This window comes from Suncus etruscus, chromosome 6 (assembly GCF_024139225.1).
Source record: "Suncus etruscus isolate mSunEtr1 chromosome 6, mSunEtr1.pri.cur, whole genome shotgun sequence".
In the NCBI taxonomy this organism is placed as follows: Eukaryota; Metazoa; Chordata; class Mammalia; order Eulipotyphla; family Soricidae; genus Suncus; species Suncus etruscus.
Window position 1 is genome coordinate 116,102,983 of NC_064853.1, and position 22,452 is coordinate 116,125,434.

The window sequence follows — 22,452 nt, forward strand, 5'->3', positions numbered from 1 at the left end:
ATTTGCTTTGCATGTAGTGGGCTCAATTCTTTGGAACCCATACGGTTTCCTGAACCAGGCCCAGAGTGATCCCAGAGTGTGGAGCCTGGAGTAAGTCCTGTGCACCTGTACTCCTCCAAACTAAGAAAAAGAAAAAAATTAGATAGAAGACACCATTAATAATTGATAGAAACAAGACATATATTCAAAGCCAAGTTTGAAGACTAGAAACAATGTTTTTTCTACCTTGTTATGTTATCCTTTATTTTATTGTTATTTTAATTTATTTGATTTGGAGTCTATACCTGACACTATTCTTTTTTGTTGTTGTTATTGTTGTTGTTGTTGTTTTTGGGTCCCACCCAGCAGCACTCAGGGGTTACTCCTGGCTCTATGCTCAGAAATAGCTCCTGGCAGGCTCAGGGGACCATATGGGATGCTGGGATTCGAACCACCGACCTTCTGCATGCAAGGCAAATGCCTTACCTTCATGCTATCTCTCCGGCCCTGACAGTGTTCTTTTATTTATTTATTTATTTATTTATTTTTTATTATTGGACCACACCCGGCGGTGCTCAGGGTTTACTCCTGGCTGTCTGCTCAGAAATAGCTCCTGGCAGGCACGGGGGACCATATGGGACACCGGGATTCGAACCAACCACCTTAGGTCCTGGATCAGCTGCTTGCAAGGCAAGCACCGCTGTGCTATCTCTCTGGGCCCCCGACAGTGTTCTTTATACTCAGCATTAACTCCTGGTTGTGCTCTGGGGACTAGTTATTGAACTGTTGTTGGCCAGTTCAATGGCCAGTTCAATTCAAAGCATGTGTCATATTTCAGTTTATCTTTGGTTTATTGATTACACCTGGAAGAGCTCAGGACTTATTTCTGACTATATTGAGGGATTACTCCTGGCTGTGCTTGAGGAACTGTATGTGGTTCTAGGGATCGAATCTAATCCAACTTTGTGCATGGCGAGTCTTTGTGCTGTACTATTTTTCTGATTCTCTTGTCTCTTATCAAATTAAAATTATACTTGAAGTTGCTCAAAGTTTTAGAAAGAGTTTTTTTAACAGAAAGATTAATTTGAGAATATTAAGAATGGGATCCTAAGGACGGAGCAATAGTATGGTGGGTTGGGTGTTTGCCTTGCACACAGCTGATTCGTGTTCGATCCCCATCATCTCATATGGTGGTCCCTTGAATCTGCCAAGATTGATTTCTGAGTTCAGAGCCAGGAGTAACTCTTGAACACTGCTGAGTGTGGCCTAAAAAACAAACAAACAAAAAAGAAAATAGGGTTTAGAGAGTAGATACGGTGGTTAGAGTGGGTAGAGTGTTAGCCTTGCCCATGGCTGACCTTGGTTTGATCCCTGGCATCTTATTTGATCCCCTACTTCTGCCAGGAATAATCTTAGCATACACAGAGCAGAAGTAATAGCCTCGAGCACAGCTGGATGTGGCCCCAAAACAAAATTAAGAATGACAATATTTTCTTCTTAGTAAATCTTTACTCATTTTGTTTTATTTTTATCTATTTTAATACACACATATACACAAACACATTTGTGCCACACTCATCAGGACTAAATTTTTTTAACTTTATTTAGTGATTGATTGGCAGGCTGGGGGACCATATGGGATGCTGGGAATCGAACCAGGTCTCTCCCTGGATCGGCCACATGCAAGGCAAACAAACACCCTATTGCTGTTTTTGCTGTGCTATTACTCCAGCCCCAGGACTCATTCTTTTTTTTTTTTTTTTGTTTTGGTTTTGGGGTCACACCCAGCAGCGTTCAGGGGTTATTCCTGGCTCTACACTCAGAAATCTCTCCTGGCAGGCTCGGGGGAACACATGGGATGCCAGGATGGGATGCTGGGATTCGAACCATTGTTCTTCTGCATGCAAGGCAAATGCCCTACCTCCATGCTATCTCTCCGGCCCCTCAGGATTCATTCTTGACTCTGTGCTCAGGGATCACACTCCTGGCAGTGCTAGAGGGATCATGTGTGGTGAGGCGATTAAACCTGAGTTGACCTTGTGCAAGGCAAGCACTCTACCTGTAACTTTACTGTCTCTGGCAGAAAGTTAATATCTATTTCTCTATCAGTTGGCTCTTTCACTCAAAACAGAAGAAAAAGCATATGAGAAGATTCAGAAGTAAAGGAGAACAAGGAATTTTCAACCTTTTACAATATTATGTGACAACTTTTACTCTGTCACTGTAATAGATACGTTCTCAGTGTGATGAACACGGAAAAGGAGAAGACTCAAAATATGAATTACCTTATTTTCCAACGTATAAGATGACTTTTTAACCCAGGGTGGTGAACAGGATTTTTACCCTCACTCAAAATGGCAAAATGCAACATGTGGGGGCCGGGCGGTGGCGCTCGAGGTAAGGTGCCTGCCTTACCTGCGCTAGCCTAGGAGACGGACCGCGGTTCGATCCCCCGGCGCCCCATATGGTCCCCCAAGCCAGGAGCGACTTCTGAGCGCATAGCCAGGAGTAACCCCTGAGCGTCACCGGGTGTGGCCCAAAAACCAAAAAAAAAAAAAAAAAAAAAAATGCAACATGTGTTTAATATATTATTAAAATTATATGCTTTTGTGTGAGTGTTTGTCTGTTTTGGCAGGTCACTGCATGGTGTGCCTCTCTGACTCTCACAGTTTAAAATTTTGGCTTTTTTTGTCGAACTTGTTCGCCACCCCTGTTTTAACCCATGAAAAACTTCTTATACGCTAGTATATGGCAGGGACAAGTGATTGCCCCTCTCTTACTGCTGCATTCCATACAGTGCCAGGCATCATCATTCAGTCCTCTGCTTGTCCTGATACATCTTTCAGGGCACACAGAGGAGCTGAGTTCCTGAGCGCTGCATCCCATCTAGCTTCCGGGTGTCAGTCCTCTTTTCAGCTTTTATGGGACACAGAGAAGGCACTCTGTCTCCCTCTAGCTGTTCTATTAATTACTGCACTCAAGCCAGTTGCTCTTGGAGGAGCCCCCTCTCCCTGCTCTCAGTGTACTATATTTTCTGGCATATAAGATGACCCCCTACTTTTCCTTTTAAAGTATAGGGTTTGGGCTATATTCGCCGTAAAAGACTACCTCTCTTTTAGTGCACACCAAATGGAAATTAAAAAAACATAAGAGAAAAAGAGTAGAACCCTCAAAGGTAAAGTTTAACAGTATATGTTTAATAAAGCTAGACTTTTGGAGTGCCAACAGTTATTCTACATATGTCATTTGTAGTGAGTGACTAATTTTATTTTAATTGTGATCTATATTGAGAGCAGGGAGAAGGGACTCCTCCAGGAGCAGCTGGCTGGGATGTAATCAGATTTTTAAAGAGACTAGGGTAAATTTAAAGTTTAAAGAAGCCCTTGGAGTGCTTGCTTTGGCAGCACATATACTAAAATTGGAACGATATAGAGAAGATTAGCATGGCCATTGCGCAAGGATGATACGCAAATTTGTGAAGTTATTATTATTATTATTTTTTTTGGTTTTCGGGCCACACCTGGTGGCGCTCAGGGTTACTCCTGGCTATCTGCTCAGAAATAGCTCCTGGCAGGCACGGGGGACCATTTGGGACGCGGGATTCGAACTAATCACCTTAGGTCTTGAGTCGGCTGCTTGCAAAGCAAACGCTGCTGTGCTATCTCTCTGGCCCGCATTCCATATTTAAAAAAAAAAAAAAGAAGCCCTTGGAAAATCTGAAGCTAGAAAGTAGCATAATCAGATCATGACTTATAGGGCAGCTCTGCATGCAGTGTGTTGTGTAGTATGGTAGTATATTATTTTTTTATTTTTTTTTTTTTTGTTTTTTTGGGCCACACCCAGCGGTACTCAGGGGTTACTCCTGGCTGTCTGCTCAGAAATAGCTCCTGGCAGGCACGGGGGACCATATGGGACACCGGGATTTGAACCAACCACCTTAGGTCCTGGGTCAGCTGCTTGCAAGGCAAACGCCGCTGTGCTATCTCTCCGGGCCCGGTATGGTAGTATATTTTAAATTTAAATTTAAACTTTTTTTGAATGACTAACCTTGGAGGTCTGGGGGATAGTAAAGATATCTAGAATATACTTGGTAATCAGTAAATGTTTTTATATTAGAATACATGTTTAGAAATGGAATCACAGGGTCGGACCACTAGCTCAGTGGTAGCGCGTTTGCCTTGCACGCGGTCGACCCAGGATGGACCCTGATTTGATCCCCGGCATCCCATATGGTCTCCTGAGCCTGCCAGGAGTAACCCCTGAGTGTCACTGAGTAAGGCCCCCTCCCCCCAAAAAAAACAAAGACAAAAAGAAAACAAAGAAATGGAATTACAGATTATATTATTTTTTATTTTTATAATATCTTTATTTAAGCACCATGAGTACAGACATGATTGTAGTTAGGTTTCACTCATAAAAAGAACACCCCCCCTTTACCAGTGCAACATTCCCACCATCAATGCCCCCATCTTTCTCCCTCCACCCCCTGCCTAAATTCAAGACAGGCATTCTACTTCTCTCACTCATTTACATTGTCATGGTAGTTGTTAATGTAGTTATCATAGATTATATTGTAAAACATCTTTATAATGTATGTTGTATTTTCTCTATTAAAAGTTTAGTATTCAGGCGGGGCCGGGCGGTGGCGCTGGAGGTAAGGTGCCTGCCTTGCCTGCGCTGCCTAGGACGGACTGCAGTTCGATCCCCCGGCGTCCCATATGGTCCCCCAAGAAGCCAGGAGCAACTTCTGAGCGCATAGCCAGGAGTAACCCCTGAGCGTCACAGGGTGTGGCCCAAAAACCAAAAAAAAAAAAAAAAAAAAAAAAGTTTAGTATTCAGGGCCTGGAGAGATAGCACAGCTGTGTTTGCCTTGCAAGCAGCCAATGCAGGACCTAAGGTGGTTGGTTCAAATCCCGGTGTCCCATATGGTCCACTGTGCCTGCCAGGAGCTATTTCTGAGCAGACAGCCAGGAGTAACCCCTGAGCATCACCGGGTGTGGCCCAGAAACCAAAAAAAAAAAAAAGTTTAGTATTCAGTTTATAGTTATGACAGCACAAAACCATAAATACTGTTTCACATTGAGAAGATTGACACTTTCTTGTTGTTGTGTTTTTTTTTTTAGCGTAGGGTTCTGCACTTAGGAATCATTACTGTCAGGCTTTGGGGACTGTTTGGAATTCTGGAGATAGAACCTAAGTTGGCCAAGATTAACAGTTTTATTTTTATATTTTTAAAAGCCTTGCAAGATTATAAATGCCAAAGATGTTGACTTCATGTATGTAGAACTCCTCCAGCGCTGCAAGCAGCTCTTCCTCATGCAGACAGACACTGCTGAAGACCACATTTACCAGATGCCCAGCTTTCTCCAGTCCATTGCAAGTGTTTTGCTTCATCTTGATAATGTAAGTTAAAAAAATTTTTTTAAATTGTTTGCCGGCTGTTCCTAGTTTTACATGTTCCCACCAGTGCCAGGGGCACTGGGCAAACAATCACAAAGATTTGAAGGGAGGGAAAGCAAGAAATGTGTGTCCAGAAACATAGTACATGTGTGCATATATTTGAACATGTATACTATATGTATAATAGTCATACATAGAACATACTTTGTTTGTTTTTGGGCCCCACTGTTTGGCATTCAGGGTTTACTCCTGGCTATCCACTCAGAAATCGCCCCTGGCTTGGGGGGACTATATGGGACGCGGGGGGGGGGGGGGATCGAACCGCGGTTTGTCATAGACTAGTGCTTGCAAAGCAGATGCCTTATCTCTAACGCCACCTCTCTGGCCCCAGAACATACATATTTTAAATGGGCATATAAGTATCTGTGTGTGTGTGTGTGTGTGTGTGTGTGTGTGTGTATGTTTGTGTGGTGTTGAATCTGTAATGCCTCACACATAAAAGCATTTTTTGGTACCATATTTGTGGCCCACATTTTAAGTGGGCCAGATCTCCAAATAATTTAATGGAGTCATGAGTAGTAAGCATCCAACTGAAATTCATTAAGGTTGGACTGAAGAGTACAGTAGGTAGCGGTATATGGCTGACTGGTTCAATTCCTAGAATGGCATCTAGTCTCCTGAGCACAATGCCATGAGCCCCTGAGTATTGCAGGGTATATGCCAAACTCACCCAAATAAAGATTAATAATTGTGTTTTGTTTGCTTTCTTGTTTTGGTTTGTTTTGGGGCCAAACCCAGTGATGTTCAGGGCTTACTTAGGGTTCTGTTCAGAGATCACTTCTGGTCGGGCTTAAGGACCATGTAGAGTACAGGAATCAAAGCTGTGTCACTACTGTACTGTTGCTCTTGTCCAAAGGTAATGCTATTTCTGTTTTTCTTTTTCTTTTTTTTTTTTTGTTTTTGGGCATATCAACACCACATCAGTGGCGTTCAGGGGTTACTCCTGGCCCTGCACTCAGAAATTCGCCTCTAGCAACCTTGGATGATATGGACTGCCAGGAATAGAACCACCATCTTCTTGGGTAGCCACATGCAAGGCAAACTTCCTACTGCTGTGCTGTCTCTCCGGCTCATAAGCATATAATTTTTAATACCAATTGCACTACCAGTGTCAACTCCAATCACCAATGTTCCCATACTCCATCATCCCTCACCACCTTCCTGCCTGCCATCTTGACAGGCATATTATAAAGTTTGGTGGTTGCAGCTTAGATTTTATATTTTCAGTGTTGTTAAATCTGTGCTTTGGATTTATAGCTATACTACTCTCCCACATCTCCAATATAACTGAAGCCTTACCTGGTTTTCCCATTTTTTCTCTTTCTTATCTTCTCACCTTGATTTCTTTCTTTCTCATCCTCTTCCCTAAGTCTGGGGTCAATTCCTAGTTTGTTAGGGAATGTCCATATTTTCCCAAAAGAGTGGACCAGTTGACATCATCAGCGAACCATAGATATTATTTTAAGTATAATATGTCTTATTTTTTGTCTCCATAATATGTCTTGGAATTTTCCTAGTTGGGTCTATTTTTGCTGGGCTACCAGGAATTGAATCCAGTTCCTTCCTGGGTCAGCCAGGTGCAATGAAAATGCTCTACTTCTGTGGTATTGTTTCAGCCCCTGTTCTATATTTTTAAAAGATTAACAACAATGCATGGGTTAGACTTAAACCTTATCATTCATATCTTTTCTGAATTAATCACAAAATAAATAAATCTAATTTTTATTTGTTTTATTTGTTTTATATTATTGGTTTTTGGGCCACATCCAGTGATGCTCAGGGGTTACTGGTTCTGCACTCCGGAATTACTCCTGGTGGGCTTGGCGGACCATATGGGATGCATGGAATTGACTGTGTACACTGTATTGTCTCTCTGACCCCTCCAAAATTTAATATTTTAAATCCTTTTTCTGGTATCTATTGGAGTTGTAATTAGAATTTTTAATACTATCATTTAAAAAAACAGTATTTTACTATTGTTTTATACAAAACTATCATTGTTTTATCCTATTATATAAAAATACTATTTCTATTTTTTTTTTTTTTTTTTTTTTTTTTTTGGTTTTTGGGCCACACCCGTTTGACGCTCAGGGGTTACTCCTGGCTATGTGCTCAGAAATCGCCCCTGGCTTGGGGGGACCATATGGGACGCCAGGGGATCGAACCGCGGTCCGTTCCTTGGCTAGCGCTTGTAAGGCAGACACCTTACCTCTAGCGCCACCTTCCCGGCCCCACTATTTCTATTTTTATTTCATCTCCTAACTTAAGTTTTCTCTTTATTTCTGGTAGATTCCAGAGTTGTATACTCCAGTTCTAGAACATCTCCTTGTGTTACAGATGGACAGTTTTCCACAGTATAGTCCAAAAATGCAGTCAGTATGTTGTAGAACTATAGTAAAAAATTTCCTGGCCCTCGCACAAAAAGGCCCAGTTCTGTGGAACTGCATTAGTACTGTGGGTAAGTTTGAAATAATTATTTTTATATGTTGATCAGTAACAAATGTGATCTATAGAACATCTGATTGCCAAATTCTTTTGTTTCTTTTTATGCATCTTGGAAAATACCTAACGATGACCCAGAATCTCCTCTTTACATCCTGATTTAAAATATATGTTTTTTTAAATTTTGCTTTGTGTATAAAATCTGAAACATAAAAGTAGAGAAAGAGATAAAGTTCTGCTTTATTTTTAAATTTGTTTTTTTTTTTTTTTTTTGGGAGGGGCACACCCAATAGTGCTCAGGGTTTACTTGTGGATTTGCTTAGGAGTATTTCTGGTGGTGCTTAGAGGGCCAAAAGGCGTGCCAGGGATCTGACCCAGATCAGACATATGCAAGTCAAGGGCTCAACCTGTGTTTGGTTTTATTTCTCAGTATTCCTTAATTTTTGTTTTTCTTTTCTTTTTTTTTAGTACATCAGGGTTTAATCAGGATATGTTCTAAGCCAGTGATCCTTCAAAAGGTAAAATTTGAATTTCATCTTTTCAGATTTGTCTTTTGACATTGAAAGTTTGAACTGTTGCTAGGTGAGTTTGTGAATACAAAAACAAAATTAGCTTTAAAAGTGAAGCCATAATGGGGCCTGAGAGATAGTATGAAGCTAAAGCGTTTGCGTTGCATGCAGAAGGACAGTGGTTCGAATCCCAGCATCCCATATGGTCCCCTGAGCCTGCCTGGAGTAACTTCTGAGCACCACTAGGTGTGACCCAAAAAGAAAAAAAAAAAAAAAGTAAAGCCATGAGATATGCTTTATGTTTTGAAATGCATAGAACCTGTAAATTTTTTCAGGTAAATAAGCCTGCAAGTTTGAAAGCTTCCTTAAATATAAAGCTATAGAAGTGTAGTAGTGCACTTTTTTTTGGGGTGGGGGCACACCTGGTGACGAAGAGGGGTTACTCCTGGCTCAGAAATTGCTCCTGGTTTGGAGGACCTTATGAGATGCTGGGGGATCGAAATGTGGTCTGTCCTGGGTCAGCTGTGTGCAAGGCAAATGCGCCATCACTCCGGCCTCTAGTAGTGCACTCTTTTTGTATAAAAAGAAAATATTTTCTTTTTTGAAAGTTTAAGAGATGCTTTTGTGTGTCATGGGTAGCTTCTTGAAGTTAAAGGAGGTAGGAGCTAACTTATATAAGAAGTACAAATGATTTGTAATACTTTCTTTGGAAATGGTTTTGAAACATTTGTTAATATATTGGAATTTTAGTTCCACTTAGAAAGTTTATGAAATTTTCTTTGTCTGTTTGTTTGTTTGTTTGTTTGTTTTTGGGTCACAGCCGGCGGTACTCATGGGTTACTCTTGGCTCTGCACTCAAAAAATTGCTCCTGGCAGGCTCAGGGGACCTATGTGAGATGCCAGGAATTGAACACGGGTCCACTTGGATCAGCAGCATGCAAGGCAAAATGCACTACCTCTGTGCTATCACTCCAGCCCCTCATGAATTTTTTTAGCTGTCTTTTTTGGGCAGGGGTTGTTTTTATTTTTTGGGCCAGTAACAGGAGTTACTCCTGGTTCTGTTCAGAAAATACTCCTGGCAGGCTTGGGGGACCATATGGTATGCTGGCGATCAAACCCAAATTGGTTCTATACAAGGTAGATGCCCTACCTGCTGTGTTATCTCTCCAGCTCCTCAGTTGTCTTTATTAACTTTGTGTATGGTTTTTCATCAGATTATAGTCTTCTATTGGCAATTGCCTAGTTTAGAAATTATGGTTTTGAGTCAGTTCTAGCATCAGTGTTTGGTTTGTGGATCCTCCTAAGTATTGGAGTACTCTCTTCTTGTCCAGGGTGCTGAGTCTGAGTCCGAAGACCCTCGAGTATCAGGGGAAGTCAGAACTGGCAAATGGAAGGTTCCAACCTTCAGAGACTATTTGGATCTCTTCAAAAATCTCCTAAGCTGTGACCAGATGATGGTAAATATGGCAATTTTAAAGTCATAAAAGTTCCTCTTAGTAGTGTTTATAGTTTGTTATTTAACCTTTTTATTTCAGAATAGTTTTTTACTCTTTCTAAATACTTAAAAAGTTAAGACAGCATTTTAAGTTTAGATAGTTAAGGAAAGCTAGAAAGAAGCCATGGTTACTAAGTTGTTTGTGATACAGTTGTTTTAGGGCATTCAGTGTTACAACACTAATGCCACCACCAATATGACCTTGCCTTCACCAATACCCCAGTTTCCCACCCAACTCCCACAAGCACAAAATAATTTATTTTCTATTTCTTTTCTTTTTTTTTTTTTTTTGTGGTTTTGGGCCACACCCAGCAGTGCTCAGGGGTTACTCCTGGCTCCATGCTCAGAAATTGCTCCTGGCAGGCATGGGGGACCATATGGGATGCCAGGGTTCAAACCAATGACCTTCTGCATGAAAGGCAAATGCCTTACCTCCATGCTATCTCTCCGGCCCCGATCTTCTATTTCTTATTACAACAAAATGGCTATCGAAATTATCAAAAATACTTAATTAAAAGAAAATTTGTGAAAATTGTTATATCTCAGAATGAGGTCTGAGGTTTACTAAGCTATTTTTTGCTAGATGACTCTTTTGTGTTATTATTTTTGCTTATTGAACTTGATTGGCTTCTATGCTACATTCTCATTTAATTTGCTACTGGGCTGTAAGTTTTTTGTTTTATTTTGTTTTGTTTTGTTTTTGGGTCAACCCGGTTGCTCTCAGGGGTTACTCCTGGCTCTATGCTCAGAAATTGCTCCTGGCAGGCTCGGGGGACCATATGGGATGTTGGGAGTTGAACCAGTGACCTGCATGAAAGGCAAACGCCTTACCTCCATGCTATCTCTTCAGCCCCTGGGCTGTCAGTATTGTGGAATATTCTGGTGTCCTCATCTGAGCTCTGCAGGAGCTCTAGAATCTGTAAAGCTGGAACAATTCTTGGCCTGCCCCCTCCCCCATTCCCGTGAAGGACCCTCAAGTGTTTTTAGCCATTTACCTAGTAGACCATTTACTTAGCTGCTGCAGAGGCTCAGGTAGAACAGGGTTGAGGTAGGGAAGGGGTGTCTGCCCCCACTTTGAGAAAACTCTAGTTTTCAGCTCCAAAACCTGTATACCGAAAATTTTATTGGTTTGGCATCTTTGCAGGCATTAATCGTGAAGTAGTAAAATTGAACCATTAGCATGGCAGTACTGTGGAGTGTGAGTGTGGCTGTCAGGGCTTTGGCAGAGTAGAAACTTGGCCTGTCTCCCCCAAAATGCCAGAATTTTCAACTCGAAAAGAATTTAGTGCTTGGCTTGCATCTCTCCCAAGATTAGTAGTCACCTGGGTTCCATCACAGCATTCCATTTGATCCCTAGAACATTATCAGTAGTGATCCCTGAGTGCAGAGCCTGGGGTAAGTCCTGAAAGCCTCCTAATGATATGATTCTAGCAAACATTTCCTTAACTCTATTGTAAACCAGTTCTGGCCACCATTTTAACATAGACCAAGTGTTAATATCCTATGATAAGCTGATTTTATCATTAGATGATACCTGTTCAGTAAAATTGTTTATTTTTCTGCTTTTTTTTAAAGAATTTGTTTATGAGCCACACCCTGCAGTACTCAGGGCTTAACTCCTGGCTCTGCACTCAGGTATTCCACCTGAAGTTTCTGGGGAGACCATATGGGATACAGAGAATTGAACCTGTATTGGCCATGTGCAAGGCAAACACCCTACCAACTTTGCTATTGCTCTGGCCCCTATTAAAAATTCATAAGAACTTTTGGTCTTTCTTTTTTTTTTGGTTTTTGGGCCACACCCGGTAACGCTCAGGGGTTACTCCTGGCTATGCGCTCAGAAGTTGCTCCTGGCTTGGGGGACCATATGGGACACTGGGGGATCGAACCGCGGTCTGTCCAAGGCTAGCGCAGGCAAGGCAGGCACCTTACCTTTAGCGCCATCGCCTGGCCCCCCCCCCCTTTTTTTTTTTTTTGGTTTTTTTTTGCGCCACACCCTGCGATGCTCAGGGGTTACTCCTGGCTGTCTGCTCAGAAACAGCTCCTGGCAGGCACGGGGGACCATATGGGACACCGGGATTCGAACCAACCACCTTTGGTCCTGGATTGGCTGCTTGCAAGGCAAACGCCGCTGTGCTATCTCTCCGGGCCCAAGAACTTTTGGTCTTTCTGTGGTAAAGTAATAGAGCCGTTATTAAAGCATTACATCTAGTATTTTTTTCTTATGTGTGATAATAGATATTGTTAATTTTTATGTCTTAGAATATTCAAATGAAGTTAGAGGAATTTGCCTACATTTTGTATTGGTAGAATAATAATACTTTTAAATTTATCTTGAGGATAAATATTTATACATATGTATTGATCAATGTGTACATATATATGAATGTGAGTTTATGTTGTACCTATTTGTATATAGCACTGTAACCCCTTTCCCCAATTCCTATGCTAATCTCACATGAATGGTCAGACCTATCCACAGCTAGGAGGGGTCTGTGGTTGGTAATTAAGGGGTTGCCTGGAGGGAGGGGAGAGGCAGACACAGCTAAGATATGGAGAACAGCAGGAAAGAGGCTGCTTAACTTAGGAGCCATGTAGAGCAATGTGGTTAGGGCTTTTAAGTAAAGCTGAATATCTCCTGAAACTTCATCTGTCTGCCTGTGAGATAATTTTCCGACATTACCCTGCAACCTACAGACCTGCCTGGCCAAGGAGCTGCAGGCTCCTGACCGAGCCGAGAAAGGCCTCACCCACCAACCCATGGACATATTTTATATTTAAACAACACAGCACAACTATTTATAAATGCATACAGTGTACGTGTATACAGACATACACAAGTCAAATAAATTAATTTTATTAAGTGCTCTGACAATGATTAGCTTAAGTCTTTTGATTTACTTGAATGCTCTTAGTGCTTGTCACATGATGGGATAAGTTGTATTACCTGACTGAAATGATATAGTCCAAATAATAATGATAGGTTGCCTATATTTCATAGATCTACCTCTCAATACTTATTTAGTACTCATAATATTTTGCACAAAAATTTGAATTCATTTCTTTTTTTTTTTATTTTAACAGGATTCTTTTATAGCAGACGAAACATTTTTCTTTGAGAATTTCTCCCTTCAAAGTCTGAGTCATTTGCTATATGATGAATTTGTAAAATCCATTTTGAAACTTGTTGAAAAATTGGACCTTACGCTAGAAAAACAGAATGCTGGAGGAAAAGAGGTTAGAAGTTTGTTCAGTAACAATTTTATGTCATTTTCTTACCAATTCTCTTTATATGTAAATATTCATAAAGAAATAGCACTTGTGTAGTGAATTATGGAAAACTGGTTTAATAGATATCATTGATCTTTTTCGATTTGAGTAGCTTAATGTGTAGTAAATATTGTTCCTAGATTTTTCAGAAGTATTTTATATGATAAATACACTAAATTTTTTGTTTGTTTTTGGGCTACACCTGGCAACACTTGGTTTACTCCTGGATCTACGCTCAGAAATCACTGTGGCAGGCTTGGCAGACCATATGGGATTAAACTCTGGTCGGCTGTGTCCAAGGCAAATGCCCTACCTGCATTGCTATCTCTTCGGCTCCTAAAACAATTTTTTCATTTGTTTGTTTTGGAGCCACACCTGGTGACGCTCAGGGGTTACTCCTGGCTATGTGCTCAGAAATCACCCCTGGCTTGCCAGGATGACCATATCAGACACTGGAGGATTGAACCACATCCTTCTTAGGTTATCTGCGTTCAAGGCAAAAACCCTATCACTTGTTTATCTCCATTAAGAATAATATGTTGGGGCCCGGAGAGATAGCACAGCGGAGCTTGCCTTGCAAGCAGCCAATCCAGGACCAAAGGTGGTTGGTTCGAATCCCAGTGTCTCATATGGTCCCCCGTGTCTGCCAGGAGCTATTGCTGAGCAGACAGCCAGGAGTAACCCCTGAGCACTGCCGGGTGTGGCCCAAAAACAAACAAACAAAAAAAAACAAAACAAAAAAACAACAAGAATAATATGTTTCTTTGGCTTATGGTTAATGGCCTTGACTACATTGAACAAATGTATTTTCCATTACCATCTTGATGAGAGTTTTTTATTATGAATGGGTGTTGGACCTTATTGAATGCTTTCTTTACATCTATTGATAATATTTCATATGGTTTACATCTATTGATAATATTTCATATGGTTTTAATTTATTTTTTGATATGGTGTATGATGTTGATTGATTTACATATGTTAAAAATTTCATGCATTCCTGGAATGACACCTACTGTCATGGTATATGACCTTCTTGATGAGGCATTGGATCCTCTTTGCCAGGATTTGTTGAGGATATTTGCATCTGTGTTTATAAGGGATATTGATCTGTAGTTTCCTGTTATTGCAGCATCTCTCTTAGATTTTGTTATCAGGGTGATGTTAGCTTCATAGAAACTATTGGGAGTGTTCCTGATTTTTTTTTTTTTTTGAGTCACACCCAGCAGTGCTTAGGGTTAACTCCTGACTCTATACTCAGAAATCACTCCTGGTAGGCTCAAGGGACCATATGGGATGCCGGGATTCGAACCTTTAACATTCTGCATGCAAGGCAAACACCTTACCTCCCATCCTATCTCTTCAGCCCCATGTTCCTGATTTTTTAATTTCATAAAAGAGCCTGAAAAGAAAAGACTTTGTAATTGAACGCATCTGGATCTGGATTTTTGCTTTGGGAAGACTTTTGATGACCATTTTAAATTCCTCAGTAGTGATGGAGCTATTTATAGATGATAGATCATCCTGCTTTCATTGTGGAGATTATAAGTCCAAGAATTTATCCATTTCTTCCAGGTTCTTATGTTTAGTAGCATAGAGTTTCTCAAAGTAATCTCTGATTACCCTTTGAATCTCTGTAGTATCTATAGTGATCTCCCCCTTTTCATTTCTAATTCAGTTTATTCAGTTTTTCTCCTTTTCTTTGTGAGTTTTTCTAGTGGTTTATCAATTTTGTACATTCAGTCCATTGATATTGAGAGAGATAATTGTCATGGGATTTACTCTTATTTTTGTGTTGATGTTTGGTGTGTCTCGGTCTGTCTTGTCTTAAAGTAGACCTTTTAGTTTTTCTTTTAAGGCTGGTTTTGAGCCTGTAAAGTTTCTGAGCTGTTGTTTATCTGTGAAGCTATTGTATACTTGAACTTGAGTCTGGCTGGGTGTAGTATTCTAGGTGAAGCCTTCATTTCTTTGAGTCTTGTCACTATATCCCCTCACTACCTTTTGGCTTTGAGGGTTTCTTGTGATAGGTCTGCTGTACATCTTAAGGCAGCTCCTTTGAATGTAAATTTTCTTTTTGATCTTGCTGTTTTCAGTATTCTATCCCTATCTGCGGGATTCGTTATTGTGACTAGAATGTGTCTTAGGTTACTTTTCTTCATGTCTCTTTCAGATGGCACTCTTCGGGCATGTAGAATATGTTTGCATGCAGTCTTTAGCTTTGGGAGTTTCTCTGCAATGATCTCCCTGACATCATTGATTTTTCCTGGGGATTTTCTTCCTGGGTCTCTTAGGGACTCCAGTGGTTCTTATGTTGTTTCTGTTTAGTTTATCAAAAGACTTCTATTTTCATTTGTTCACATTCTTTGAGTAATTTTTTTATTCTAATCATATGCTTTAAGGCTAATTTCCAATTTCTTTTGTCTTATGGAGTTGTTCTGCATCTCATCTTCCAGCTCACTGTTTCTATCCTCAGCAGCTGTTACCCTGTTGGAGAGGCTTTCCATTGAGGTTTTCATTTCATCTACTGAGTATTTTAGTCTTGTTATTTCATTTTGGAGTTTTCTGATTTCTATCTTATGGTTTGTTTAGCTCGATCTATGCTTTTTATGAGTGCTATGAACATTTTCCATATTTCTTCTCTAAACTCCTTATCTGAGAGGCTTACTAGATGGATGGCAATTTTCGGGTCATCAGAGCTGCCATCTTCATTCTCTATGCATGGTGTTGGTCTGCATTGTTTCCCCACTGGAAAACTGTCCTATGTGTCCCGCCTATGTGGACGAGACAGTTCACCACTGAAGAAGTGCTCTCAGGGAACGATGGGTGGGGAGGATCAAAGTCCAGGACACAGGGCAGCAGAGAAAAAGAGTCCAGAATGTCTGCTGAGTTTCAGAGCACATCACCGCAATCAGCTTCACCCTTTCTGGGCAGGACAACTCACCTCTGAAGAAGAGCCCTCAGGGAATGTTGGGCCAGGAGGATCAAAGTCCTGGACATAGGATAGCAAAGAAGCAGAGTCCAGAATGTCCATCTTGTTTCAGAGTTGCTACATGAGTTCTAATGGAAAGTGTTTATTGTCCTTTTTTTTTTTTTTTTTTTTTTTGGGTTTTTGGTTTTTGGGTCACATCCGGCAGTGCTCAGGGGTTTTTCCTGGCTCCGTACTCAGAAATTGCTCCTGGCAGGCATGGGGGACCATATGGGACGCCAGGATTCGAATCGATAACCTTCTGCATGAAAGGTAAACGCCTTACCTCCATGCTATCTCTCCGGCCCCTATTTTCCTTTTTTAATCCAATTTTTTTTTTCAAACTAGTTCATACTTTTTAGATTAGTTCATATATATTTTCCAGCAGTGCTTTGCATAATTTTTTGTTTGTTTCTTTTTGGGGCACATCTGGCAGTGCTTGGGTTACTACTCCTGGTTCTGCGCTCAGAAATCACTCCTTATAGGTTCGGGGACTGTATGAGAAGCCAGGGATTGAACCTGGGTCGTTTGCATGCAATGCATATGCTTTACCTTCTGTACTATCACTCAGGCTCCTCAAAGCAGTACTTTGATGGTAGATAAAAGATAACTGAGGTGATATACCGATGTCATATATAGGAATCTCAGTAGTCAAAGATCATTTGTGCACTGACTGGCTTTGCAAAACAGCATAATATTTTTTTTTTTTTTTGCTGTTGGAAGCCGTTAGTATTTTATTGTATTATATATACATATGAAATTTGGGAAACCATATTGGATGTCAGGGATTGAACCTGGGTTATCCTTGTAGAGCCCCTCTAGTTTGATTCTTGTACCACTTGTTCCCTGAGCATCACTAATATGACCCAGGAGATGCCTGAACACTTCTATGGTGGTTTGAGTCATCCCTGCAATGCACTGAGCATTACCTTTTTGCTGAGAATCATTAGGAGAGTTTTCTCCCCCTCCCTGGTCTTGTTCCCCCACACCTGCTTTGCTGAAAAACACTGGAAGAGCCCTCCTCTCCCTAACACACATGCCCACAACTTTCTTAGTACTGTTCAGGAGACAGTACTAAGTACCCTTCCTTTGGGGAAGGGTAGGTTTGTGGCCATACATAGCAGTACTCAGGTATTGTTTCTGGTTCTGTGCTCAGGAATGATCCCTGGCTTTGCCAAGGGACTATATGTGGTGCCAAGGATTTGAATAAAGGTCAGTGCCATGAAAGACAAGCACCTTAATATCTGTACTATTTGGCATGGGACATGTTTTTTGTTAGTTAGCTGGCTTGATCTTTTAGACACATGTCTATCGGTTTTGCCATCTTCAGTGTTTTCCCTCTTTTCTGGTTTCTTCCCTTCCTCTCTTCCGCCTTCCTTTTCCTCCCTCCCTCCCTCCCTCCCTCCCTCCCTCCCTCCCTCCCTCCCTCCCTCCCTCCCTCCCTCCCTCCCTCCCTCCCTTCCTTCCTCTCTCCCTCCCTCCCTCCCTTTTCCTTTTCTCCCTAGTGGTTCTCAGGGGTTACTTCTGGATCTATGCTCAGGGTTAACTCCTAGTTGGTTTGGGGAACCATATGAGATGCCAGGGATTGAATTGTAGCTAGCTATGTGTAAAGGTAAGTTCTCTCTGTAAAGGTAATTTCTTTCCTGTTTCCTTGCTGTTCATGCTTTAAGTCCTGTAGGACCAGCACTACTTTCCAATGAATCTAGTTTCTGACCTTTTCTTACAACTTTAGCACTGTGCTATTAATATGGTTCCATTTGGTAACAACTTTAATATGCCTTGACTGTTACTGTTCTTTTTCCATTTCTTAGTGTGAAATCTTTAAGTCATTATACTTTATTATCTATTCAATAGTTTTGCAATTCAAATTTTATAATCATTACTCAGTTCTTTGAAAAATGATACTAAACCACTTCATATTTTTGTAACTTGCTTTTTTTTAATTAATTTTTTTATTTTGAAATATGAGAACAAAGATGCAAAAAAGGAGGACAAGGTAAAGTTACAGTGGAAGGACAATCACCCATATCATAATTCTCAGAAGAAGTCCCCTTGCTGATATCTTAACTTTGAACTTTCAGCCAAAGAACATTAAGATAAATAAAACAGAATTCATGTACAATTACTTTGTCCCTCAAGTCCCCAGATTGTAGTACATTATAATATTTCTTAACAGCACACAAGGCAATATAAAGCCATAAAACTTAAGTAACTCCTTAAACATTAGAGGCATAGTATTTTTTACATTTCCATGTACATGCATATTAGCTTAAGTTAACCTCAAATTTTAAGTGTGTACTTTTAACTTCAAATTTTAAGTGGGTGCATTTTAAGGATTAGAGTCAAATGAGCACAGTAAAAACGGTGTTAGAGTGGCAATTGTTGTTTGCATAGGCCCACCAAAATATGAGAGGCATGGAAAGGAATAACCTTGGCCTAAATACAAAGAGATCCTACCCCTGAAGTTTCCTGGCATAAGACCAACTCTAGGCTTCAGGCAAGTTATCGTCCGATCCAAGACATTGTCTGTAGTTCCAACACTCTTTTCACACAGTCTCTGTTGTTGGTATCATGTTTCTGTATTAAAGATTCTGGAATCTGCATATCCTAAATTGAAGTCATGATGTGGAGTGTCTTCTCGTTTCACCTCACCATGAAAGGGCAATGCAGGAAGCCCTGTCCTGTAAGCAGGTAGTTGTTAAGTCTTCTCATTGTTAAGGGAAGTCTCTTTTCAGCAGGACAATGTCTGAGCATTGGTAGGGTCTTCCCTGGTAGAGGATTGCTTCCAGGAGATGTTATAGATAAACCTCACAATTAAGGGGCAATACAGCAAGCCCTGTCCAGTAAGCAGGTCATTGTTTTTGTTAAGTCTTCTTAGTGTTAAGGGAAGTCTTTTTTGAGTAGATCGATGTCAGAGCAGCTGTAGGGTCTTCCCTGGTAGAGGAATGCCTCCAGGTGATGTTATATACAACCTTGGATGTTTTGTAGATGTCTTCTCTAGATCAGGGGTGAATGGAGAATGCCCATTTTTCTGAGGCCTGTACCAGGTCTTTATGTCAATGTTCAGGGTGTAAGGTCTCATTGCACTACAAGATTTGTGTGTTCCCATCTCTATTAGATAAGAACTTATTGGTATGTATAGTATTTTCCCATTTTAGTGTGCCTAAGCAAACAAGTAATAAAGCCACGTGGTGCTATCAGATATATGGGGGCGTAAGAACTTTTCCAACAATACCCGTGACTTGGTTCAAACATAAGCATTAAACTGAGGGATTCTTTCACATCAAATTTCATATTGAGCAGTTCACAAAGAGAAGATAAAAAACATGGGGGGGGGGATCATCACTGTATAAGAATATATGCAGCAAAAGTTATAGCGATCAAAGAAAACACCCATAAAATGATGAAGAGATATGTGTCCTTTTTATGCCTTTTAAAATAGTTGGGTGGCTGTTAACTCCAGGGCACCACTTTGATCTGTGACTTAGGACTCTACAGTACTTAAGATAGAAAGGGTAAATGAGGAGAAATGATGGTAGGAGTTAAGGAAGTTAAAGAGAAATATGATCTTATGAAGGGGTATGCAAAAGGGCAGAGTACAAAATGGACATTCTGCATATATAAAATCATAATTCAATGATAGTGGGTACTATTAATGTTTCTTGTGCCCCCGCGCGATTTTTAAAATATAGACTGGACAGAGATTACCAGTGACTTCAAGAAGCTGGGAGGCCAGAAGTTCAGGGCCCCACCCAAACCCTCCCTAAGGAGCTGAATGGTTAATGGGGGAAAGCCTAGGGTACCTTCAAGCTCCACCAAGGGGCCCAACTCACCGGCTTGCCCAGGCATGTGGCCCGGGGAAGCCCTGGAGATCTGGAGCAAGGTGGTAGAGGGGTGCTGGGGTTACCAAAGTCCCGCACCCCCACTAGGCCTGGTTATGGAGGCCTCCGGCATGGCGGGAGCCTGCCAAATCCCCTCCTGCTAGACTCCCGGCTCCCAAGAAGGAGAACTGCTATTTTTTTTTTTTTTTTTTTGGTTTTTTGGGCCACACCCTGTGACGCTCAGGGGTTACTCCTGGCTATGTGCTCAGAAGTTGCTCCTGGCTTCTTGGGGGACCATATGGGACGCCGGGGGATCGAACCGCGGTCCGTCCTAGGCTAGCGCAGGCAAGGCAGGCACCTTACCTCCAGCTAACGTAGTTTTATTACTTTGTATATATTCTTTTGTTTAATGTTTCCTGTGATTTCCATCATTTCTGTCAAAATATAGTCTTTCAAACTCCTTCTGTATTTGTCTTGCTTTTTTATTTCTTCCCATTGCATTAGACCTTGACTGACATTATTTAGTAATTTGTTTGAATAAATGTATAATTGAATGGAATTAAATTTGCTGTTATAATGCTATTATATTATATTTGTATTATATTTTTAAGGATGAAAATGAAGCTACTGGTTTGTGGGTGATCCCAACTTCAGATCCTGCTGCTTACTTGCATCCTGTTAAACCTAAAGATTTCTCAGCTTTTATTAACCTTGTGGAATTTTGCAGGTAATTATTTTTTTAAAAATCTGATTATTTGTACTCGCTTCGACAGCACATACACTAAAATTGGAACGATACAGAGAAGATTAGCATGGCCCCTGCGCAAGGATGACATGCAAATTCGTTAAGCGTTCCATATTTAAAAAAAAAAATCTGATTATTTGGGGCCGGAGAGATAGCACAGCGGCGTTTGCCTTGCAAGCAGCTGACCCAGGACCTAAGGTAGTTGGTTCAAATCCCAGTGTCTCATATAGTGGTCCCCCGTGCCTGCCAGGAGCTATTTCTGAGCAGATAGCCAGGAGTAACCACTGAGCACTGCCGGGTGTGGCCCAAAAACCAAAAACCAAAAAAAAAAAAAAAAAAAATCTGATTATTTAAGAAAATGATAACTTATTGATTAAAATAGAGGAGATGCATTTTTTCCTTTTTTTTTTTAGTTATATAATCATAACCGGCAGTGCTCAGGGATTATTCCTGTCTCCAAGAGATGAAATCATTTAACATTATGTAAAATCTAAAATTCTTTTTGAGTTGTGTGGTTTTTTTGTTTTTGGTTTTTTGTTTTTGGTTTTGAGCCACATCTGGTGATGGTCAAGGGTTACTCCTGGCTATGTGCTCAGAAATTGCTCCTGGCTTGGGGGACCATATGGGATGCCTGGGATTGAACCCAGGTCCACCAGCTGCATGCAAGGCAAATGCCCTACCACTGTGTTATTGCTCCAGCCCAAAATCTAAAATTGTTTTTAATCAACCGTTTAAATAGATGTAGGTATATTAAGTTGGTAGTAATTTTTTAATTTTGCAAAAATATCTTCAGGGAGTAGAAAGGAAATATAGAAATACCTGGAAATGTTGTGCAATTAAATTATAAACCTGTTTATTTTCTTTATGATTTGAAAGTAGAATAAAAATATAGTATACTAAGGAATTCTACATTAAGTTCTTAATTTGTTTTTACAGAGAGATTCTTCCTGAGAAGCATGTAGAATTTTTTGCACCCTGGGTCTACTCATTTGCACGTGAGCTTGTCTTGCAGTCAACACGGCTTCCACTCGTTAGTGGTTTCTACAAGCTGCTTTCTGTTGTTGTGAGAAATGCTAGGAAAATAAAATACTTTGAGGTAAGTGTTTATTGGAAAGCTCTGGATGTTTATTTTCTAGGTTATATGAACATGTATAAATGCATTATAAAATATAAAATAGGTTGCAATGCTTGCAGTGATCACTGGGGTTCATCCATGTAAGTTGGGGTGTTTGCACATACTTTGTTGCAGTTCCATGGAATATGCATACTTTATTATGGAACTGTAGATCTCAATAATAATGCTCCTGGGAACTACTTAGCATAGTGTGTAACATTAGGTGTAAAGGTTTTTTTTTTTTTTTAACATTTTTTGGATCATATCCAGAGATACTCAGGGGTTGCTCCTGACTCTGCACCCTGAAATCATTCCTAGCAATCTCACAGGGCCCTATGGGATGCCAGGGATCGAATGCAGATTGATCTTTTACTTACCCACTGAACTATCATGCTGGCTTGATAGGTTCACTCTTTGGCAGGTGCTTTATGCTAAATATGTACTTAAAAAATGGATAATATGATTTCTGGGGATTTCCTTTTGAGTACTTGACATGCAGAGGCCCAAATTTGATCTTTGTCACTGAATGGTCCCCAAAGCATCTCTGGGATGCTTCGGGCTGCTCCTGGCAGCCCCTCGTACTTCTTTTTTTGGGGGTGGGGGGTTTGGGTCACACTGCCAGGCTTGGCGGACCACATGGGATGCCGGGATA

At 40.7% G+C, this 22,452-nt stretch overlaps 2 protein-coding genes and 2 non-coding genes across 4 annotated transcripts in view; 3 read left to right on the plus strand and 1 right to left on the minus strand.

Annotated features, from left to right (window-relative positions):
- Positions 1-22,452, minus strand: part of UBE2V2 (ubiquitin conjugating enzyme E2 V2) — a 738,183-nt gene that overhangs the window by 89,346 nt on the left and 626,385 nt on the right. The window lies entirely within an intron of this gene.
- Positions 1-22,452, plus strand: part of PRKDC (protein kinase, DNA-activated, catalytic subunit) — a 207,487-nt gene that overhangs the window by 17,980 nt on the left and 167,055 nt on the right. Inside the window, exons 12-18 of the mRNA XM_049775793.1 lie at positions 5,218-5,382; positions 7,729-7,897; positions 8,350-8,399; positions 9,722-9,847; positions 12,970-13,122; positions 20,553-20,668; positions 21,623-21,782. Of these exons, the coding sequence (XP_049631750.1) occupies positions 5,218-5,382; positions 7,729-7,897; positions 8,350-8,399; positions 9,722-9,847; positions 12,970-13,122; positions 20,553-20,668; positions 21,623-21,782 (939 nt within the window). The remainder of the gene's footprint in view (positions 1-5,217; positions 5,383-7,728; positions 7,898-8,349; positions 8,400-9,721; positions 9,848-12,969; positions 13,123-20,552; positions 20,669-21,622; positions 21,783-22,452) is intronic.
- LOC126013098 (U6 spliceosomal RNA) lies at positions 3,368-3,474 on the plus strand. The gene has a single exon (XR_007497431.1). It is a non-coding gene; the product is annotated as a U6 spliceosomal RNA (small nuclear RNA).
- Positions 20,699-20,805, plus strand: LOC126013028 (U6 spliceosomal RNA). The gene has a single exon (XR_007497364.1). It is a non-coding gene; the product is annotated as a U6 spliceosomal RNA (small nuclear RNA).